General features: G+C 40.7%; 1 protein-coding gene across 1 annotated transcript; it reads right to left on the bottom strand.

Moving 5' to 3' along the window:
- Positions 1–354: 354 nt before the first annotated feature.
- Positions 355–2,173, bottom strand: LOC131220868 (berberine bridge enzyme-like 23). Its single transcript, XM_058215729.1, has one exon. The coding sequence runs from the start codon at positions 2,139–2,141 to the stop codon at positions 519–521; it is 1,623 nt and encodes a 540-aa protein (XP_058071712.1). The 5' UTR covers positions 2,142–2,173; the 3' UTR covers positions 355–518.
- Between the last annotated feature and the right edge of the window lie 5,809 nt (positions 2,174–7,982).

Genomic DNA, 7,982 nt, shown 5'->3' with positions numbered 1-7,982 from the left:
ACAACACAGAAAACAGTGAGGACAATGATGAACCCCGTTGAAACCTTCATAGTTCCCACCTTGATGTTTATTTGCCATCCCACCTGTTCACGAGGTCACGCGGACCTGAATGAAGGGAAAACACAAATATCAGCTTGATCAAAACTGCTGTGGCACCAGAAGTTTTCAAAGGTAAGTGTTCAATCTCCACTAATTTCTGTGATGTGGTGCACTTGAGCTTTGGATCTGCCTCATTTTTGGGAATATGCTGTAAAATGATGTTGCAAACTGGATGGACGGTGTGGATGCAACACATACATCATGATGGGTTCCACTAATCCGCTTCCATGTTTATACACTATCTTGGAAGTTCCAATAAAGTAACACATTAGAAGAAGAAATATTATATTGAGTTCGAAAATTAGCATACAAATCTAAATATAGTTTCTAAATAAAATACAATCCATGATAATCACAAGCACACAAAGATGTACGTATACAAGAACAAATTACTAAATTCAAACGAATATTGCTGTACTCTATCTCCTTTCCATCCGAACAAGAGGTGGAATGCTTTGTTCAGACCTAAAGAAATTAGTGGGGTCCACCACACCCTTCACAAGTGCCAATCTCTTAAAGTTACCATTGAAATACTGCCTACCCCAAATCCTAGCCCTTGAATAACTTGAGTTTCCTTCCTCATTCACTCCCAAATCAAGGTCCCTATAGTTGAGATAAGCACCCCTTGGAGATCTTGAAACATGTGGGCCCAAGTAATCATGCAGCCTCCTAATCCAATCTATATCCTCCTTAGATCCCTCACCAGCATCACTTTCACCCCATCTCACCACGTATTGTATATTATACAAATATCCTTTCCTATATGGGAAAGGAATCTCAGCCCTTGATATCTCACTCATCCTACCACCCAAAGGTTCCATTATCATGTACACACTCCCCCCCTCCAACAAGCTCTCCCAAATCCCTTCCAAACCAATTTGAGAAATGGGCTTCTCCACAAAGTCAGATTTGCCTTTGTAGAAGACTTTCTCTTGGAGTCCTCTATCCAACAGGACATCTATGGAGTTTCCTGGCCCACGTGGGAGTCCTGCAAAATATAGGACTGATTCAATCCAAGGCATTTCCAAACAGTCCTTTTTCTCCAAACCCAATTCAGGAAAGCTCTTTCCCATCAAGGGTAGGAGTTCTTCCACTGTCCCAAGATACAAGGAATTGAATAGGACTTGCAGTCTCCTTGGTCTTTGGTCCACTCCGCCCATTGGTTGGATGATGAGTCTGATGAAGAGATCTTCATTGAATTTATCTGCAATGGATTGCCACCTTTCCACAAGCTTGATTGCACCTTGTTCCAAGGTCTTGGATATGGTGAAAACAGTCACAGTAGGTGGGACATCCACCAGCTTGATCTTCCATGAGAGAATTACACCGAAGCTCGATGCACCACCTCCTCTAATGGCCCAAAACAGATCCTCACCCATGGATTTTCGATCATGGATCCGTCCATCGGCATCGATCAAGTAGGCATCGACGATGTTATCAGCGGCAAGGCCATGTTTCCTCATCATGGTTCCGAGCCCGCCACCGCCAAAGTGTCCACCAACGCCGACGGTGTGGCAGGTCCCTGCTGGGAACCCAAATGAACCGTTCGTTCGCGCAATCTTGTAGTAGACTTCACCGATCGTTGCGCCAGATTGGACCCACATTGTCTTTTCTTTGAGATTGACGGTGATCGATCTGAAGTCAACGAGGTCGATGATGATGAATGAGGCATTGCTGAATGATACATAAGATAGCCCTTCATAGTCATGGCCCCCACTTCTGACTCTGACGTTCAGGCCATGTGTTCTGGAGCAGATGATGGATGCTTGGATGTGGGATGCATTTGTGGGTGTAATGATGAAGAGAGGTTTTGGGGTTGTGGGGCCCAGGAACCTGAGGTTTTGGATGGAAGATTGCAGGATGGAGGTGTAGGAGGATGTGTTTGGAGTGTAGATGAGTTGGGAGTCTGTGGAGAGAGTTGGAAAATGGGAGGAAAAGCATTGTAAGAAGTTGTCATGGATTGGGAATGAAATTGCAATGGAGAAAGAGAGAAAGATGAGAGATATGAGAGCAAGGTGTGATGAAGAGATTGAAAGATCCATTTTCTTCTCTTGGCTATGAAAGTTGGTTTGAATCTCTTTGCTTTTATAGAGAAAAAAATAGACTTTAATCTGGGTGAGTAAAATACTTCATACACATGCACTCATGAAATGTACACGTGGCATATATGTAACTCAATCTAAACCGTCCAAATCATGGTACCTGATTTAGATGAATACAATACTAAATTTTATACTGAAAGGATGTTTTAAATTTGTGATTGTTACACATCTAGTGGAGGGTTGAATATTCACTAATCAGCTGTTAGGATCACGCAATCTATCTGAATCCTTGCTTTTGGGCTCTCTAGAGTAGGACCCACTATTTGGATATTTTGAGTTGCATTTTTGCACGTGCACAATGATGAGTACGTGCGTTTTGGAGTCAGGACTGCTTTTCTTTTTTATTATTTAAAGTGTTATTGATAGAGTTTTTGATGTGCTTTAACGTACATGTGGCAAGGGAGATGGATAATCAGGACCGTCCATATAGTTAATCAGTCATGAATGTTCCACAGTTTAAAAGCAAGACAATATTACAACCTTATCCACTACTTTCAACCCATTTTTTGTTTATACCGTTGCAGTTGGATCGGATAATTCAAATCTGTGGATTTTAAATTCTGGTCCATGCATGGCAGGGTCCACCGTACGATCATTCCGTATTATTTTGTTTTGCTACGTGTAGGGTGGAATATGGGTTGCATCGAAACTCATCGGAGATGATTGCATTGGGTCGCTTTCCATTACATTTCGCACGGGAACTATGCTAGACGACGCTTGCATGTCCCGATGGCTGGCTGCTATTGTCTTCGAGAACAATTTTGATACTCTGGCGGAGTGTGATAGATGATACTCAGGCACGTAGAAATTGCTATAAATTATGGTCCAACCAGAACATGACTTTCAACCTTTAATGTTTGTACGACTTCCAAGCCGTCCAATATGTTTGAATCATCATGAAAATTGCCATATAGCAACAGAAACTCATTGAATGGACTAAACATGTGTTTATCTATTATTAATGGATGGAAATTGTTTTATATGGTGTGGCCCGTATGCTGAGTATTTAAGTCTTACATTTCCATATAGAAATTCTCATAGTGGGGCCGGCCTATGGAATGGGTTGGATGTATCACATGCACCTAAAAGAGTTGAAGTTGTCAGTTAAATGCACCATAGCTTGTGCTCCAACCGTTTGTACTTGAGACCTCCTCTGTAGCATAGACCGTAGATTGAGCACATACGGCTAATGTGTCAAATGTATACCAAATCCAATCCGTTCAAAATATTGGGCCCAAATTAAAGATTATTATGATAAAAATATGGCCTATCTAACCATCAGGTGGGCCACAAATGTATATTGCATCAATCTGTTTGAGATCCTTTGTTTACCACCGTGACCCACCTGATCAGCATAATGTTTGCAGGAAACGATATTCAAGGTGGGCCCAACCTTTTTATCGGCTCAGATTTTGTATATGCTTGATCCGTTGGCTGTATATGCCCAGCCGTCGGTACCTTGACTGTCCATTGAAGAGGATTCACGGCACATGTACCAGTCTGGAACCCGTGCGTGAGATCAGAACAGGGGTGATTAATTGGTGGGGACCATCATAAACGTTCATTTTCTACAAAAAATATGATGGTCCACCCATCAGGTGGACCACACGTGTGGATTGAATATAACTGTTAGTCATGTTTCTAACCGTCCATTTTTTCTCTCGAACTAGTGAGCTCTTCTTGTCATGCGGATTTGCTTAGTTTTTGGCCAGAGCATGGTGCTAAGTGGGCCCCAGTTTTTTATCGGCCAAGATCTCTCAACGTACACTTTTGACATGTGTGCCACGTGTCACTCATCAATGAATCCGGACGCGAATCGCTTTTCTCCGGTAGTGAACAGATTCGGGATGAAATGATGGAAGCCATCAACCAAATAAATGATAGTTTATTCTACGTTGAGTTTTTTAATACGACACGCGTCCTGTAGTTTGCATTCTCACGTAAGCACACGTACCAGATAAGAATACATGTTCAAGATCGGAATTCTGTATCAGGTAGTCTACGCTCTTTAGATCTTCCTAACTTAAAGATCAGATATGTTACATCTTATGGGGGACACATTATACAAAACAAATGGACGGCCTAAAAAGTGTTTTAACAGTCAGTTTACTTTTCAATGTGTCCACATGAGTTGTGAAACAGTATGAGGTTTAGATTCATATATCTAAATATATTTATATACATATGGAAAGATCAGATCTCACACACGTGTTCCATACTGACATGCGTACCGCGCGGATTTTCAGGGCTCCAAACGCGCGTGGAGTAGTCAAACCTTTATTCGAAACTTCCGCATTGGATGTGGCCGGCCGCCGGTTTTTATACCGACATAGAAACCCCTTCTATTGACTTTGACCAGAAGCTGTTAATGGGCAAAAAGACCATTTTACCCTCTTTTCATCCGAGCTGATAACGCGAGACGCCGGATCCACGGAGATGGGTGGGCCCTGACTGCGTGGCTCACAGTGATGTATGTACCTTAAATCCACACTGTCCATACGTTTTGAAATCTCATTTTAGGGCATGAATAGAAATATGAAGATGATTCAAATCTTAGATGGACCACACCATAGGAAACAGTTGTGATTAAATCCCCACCATTGAAAACTTCATGGATTTCAACGGAATGTTTATTTTCCATCCAACCTGTTGATAAGGTCACAAACACCTAGATGAAGATCCTACACAAATATCATCTTGATCCAAAGGTTTTGTGGCCCACATGAAGTATTTAATGGTCAATCACCACTGTTTCTTGTACTGTGATCCATCTGGGCTTTAGAACCGATTCTTTTTTTGGATCAAGCACTGAAATGAGCTTTCAATATGGATGGACGGAGTGGATGTAGTCAAATATATCAAAGCGGGTCCCACAGTCAGGGGGTCTCACCTATTTGAAGTGTGCCTGGTGCGTTATGATATCCACCCTGTACATCCTCGGATCATGATCCAACACGCGTGTAACAATTTGTAGCCCCTCATATGCAGTCCGTGGGCCCTATCTTGGACGTGAACCATTGGATGATCTTAACCATCTGATCCACCGTTGACAGGGCGCACATGGACTGCTGATGTCCGGACTCAGTCATGATCGTGTCGATTTGATCTTTTGAGCTCAGCTGAAAGATTTTAAGCAATGATAGATTGACTTTGATTGGATTGTTCGAATGAAACTGTCAAAGAGTTCTTAAAAAGCAAGGTTCATGAACCAGAAGTACAGGAATGGTTCAACCAGTCTGACTTTGGGACTGTGGCCTTAGCCTTCTAAAATTTAAGGCGCGATTATTTAGGCCGTTTCAAATAGAAGCTAGGATCCATGCGGTCCACCAGTTTTGGTAGATGATTTTAGGGAATGAGTCGAAAAAAAAGAGAAATATTAGTGGTTAGATGACAAACAACGTGTATTGTACTCTGAAGCGTGTTTTATCCGTTCGTTTACTTTTTTACAATGTGGCCCACATAAAGAGTGAAACATAATGATTTTAGATTTAGAAGATGTAAATAGTATTTCCATACATGTGGAAAGATTAGATCTCACACGTGTTCCATACTGACATGTTTTGCAGGGCTCCAAAAGCGCTCTCCTTTCGTTTTCAAGGGATTTTTGCACCTGGCTGCCTCTTGATGAATTTGACTAACATAACTTTTCATGAATTTGACTAATGTAATGTTGGGAAAATTAGAGCTGGACATGAAGCGAGCCAGCGCGATCAACTTGCTCGACTTGACTCAAATAAGCTTGACTCAGCTCGTCTTAAAAGCTAGGTTTAAGCTGAGTCGAGTACTCAACTTAAAAATTAGGTTTGAGCTGAGCTGAGTAATTTTTTGAGCTCGAGCTAGCTTAAGTTTGACTTGATTCGGTTCAGCTTGGGTTATAACTTAATTAATATATTATATTTTATATCATATATAACATTAAAAAAAAAAAAAGCCTCCAACAGTATAAAAATTAAAAAGAAAAATTAAAGCTTGAACTCGAACTTAAACTTGACTCAGAAGTTCAAACTTGAGCTTAGCTAGAGCTTTTGATTGAATCAAGCCAAGCTAACCAGTCAAGCTCAAGGATCAAGCCGAGCTGAACTCGAGCTAGGGTAGGTTGTTGGCCAAACTGAAATTGGATATGCCAAGCTCAACTCGATTCAACTCATGTACAACTCTAGAAAATGGTTGTCAAAGGAAAATAGGCTTTAATTTTCGCCCTCTTTCACTTTCACGGAGTTTTTATTGTTTTGCTCAATTTGAAGTGGGGAATCTTATGTATCTGTTTGGATTCGCGGAACATTGCTGTTATGACATCCACTTGTACACATGGCAATTTGTAGGCCCCCACATGCGATCTGTGGGCCCCATCTTGGTTGGAGCATAGGATGAGCTGAATCATCTGATCCATTGTACACATGGTGCACATATATTGCTAGTATCTAGACCATTTGTACAAGTGCAATTTATTCAGTGAGGCGGACCATTTGATCTTATGGGCCCAACTGTAAGATTTTAGGCAAGGATGATTGACATTTATTGGATTGTTGAAATGGAAAATATGCAATGGTTCTTGTTCAAAAAGCAATTTTAATGAACCAAAAGTTAGGATTGTTCAACCAATCTAATTTCGGAACTATGTTCTAAAATTTAGGGTGTGATAATTTACACAATTTCAACTAGAAATTATGATCCATGTGGTCCACCAGTTTCACTAGATAGTTTTAATGCACGAGCCATAAAGGGCAGACATCAGGAAACAGTGGGGGTTGTACTCCCCAACTTGCCTTATGTTGAAACAATCAGGGTGCACCCTGATGTTTGGGAGAAATCCACCCTATTCACAAGTTTCATTAGTTTGTTTTTTTTTTTTTTTTCCAATTTAATTAGGTTAATATAAGACGTTAAGGGCATGTTTGGATTCACCTATAGTATTGTTTTGCATTGTAAATTTGTACAGACCTGGTATTCCAGACATTGTAGCATGGTTCACGTCTAGATGGCCGTTAACAACCACAATGTTTGGTTTCGAGTAATTTTGTCTATGTATATGTTGCGAAATTCAGTGTTAACATTTGAGAATGGAGTCTTGGTTCCGTTGGACATGTGTTATTATGAAGTACGACAAACTGAGTTGTGTATCGTACAACTGGCATCATTGAAAATGTGACGTCCACACCCAGAGTGGGACCCACCATTACAGTCAAACGTGACCGTACATAAAGCGGATCAAGCTAATCTTCAATGATTCGCAAAGTCTGGGCCTATATGAACCAATGAATGGATTGGATGTTTCAGATCATGAGTATAATTGCCCCTAAGAGGCTTTTAACGGTGGATTTCCAATCACTGCAGTATTCATGTGGCGTGGTCCACCTGCTAGATCTATAACCCTCTCAATGGCGGAGGACAGTCCATATAATGATATTAAAAAATAGAAGACTGAGATATATCAAATAGGATGATCCTAGAAGGGCCCACACACTATAGTAGGTTCATATTGTTCTTATATATTCATTTATCAATACCTATAGAATGAAGGAGATTATGTAATTTAAACTAAACTAAATTAAAGATGGTATTGTTAACTTCAATTCAGTCATTCAAAACAGATCAAATATAAGTTTTAAACATATTTCAAACTCCTTAACATAACACATGAAGCAAGGACAGACATCTCCATGCTCGATTATCTGGTTGGATCAGCTGTTGTGACCCGTTAATCATCCCCTATGAGATGAGATTTGAAACAATCCAGCCGACTACCACATATATAAGCAATACTCCTATTACAACTTTCAA

Source organism: Magnolia sinica, chromosome 12 (assembly GCF_029962835.1).
Source record: "Magnolia sinica isolate HGM2019 chromosome 12, MsV1, whole genome shotgun sequence".
Classification (NCBI taxonomy): Eukaryota; Viridiplantae; Streptophyta; class Magnoliopsida; order Magnoliales; family Magnoliaceae; genus Magnolia; species Magnolia sinica.
The sequence above is the reverse complement of the archived record's forward strand: the minus strand, read 5'-3'. Positions and strand labels throughout refer to the sequence as shown.

What these genes read in the sequence shown, in the direction of transcription:
- LOC131220868 (XM_058215729.1), bottom strand. Translation starts at nt 2,141, where the DNA reads ATGGATCTTTCAATCTCTTCATCACACCTTGCTCTCATATCTCTCATC.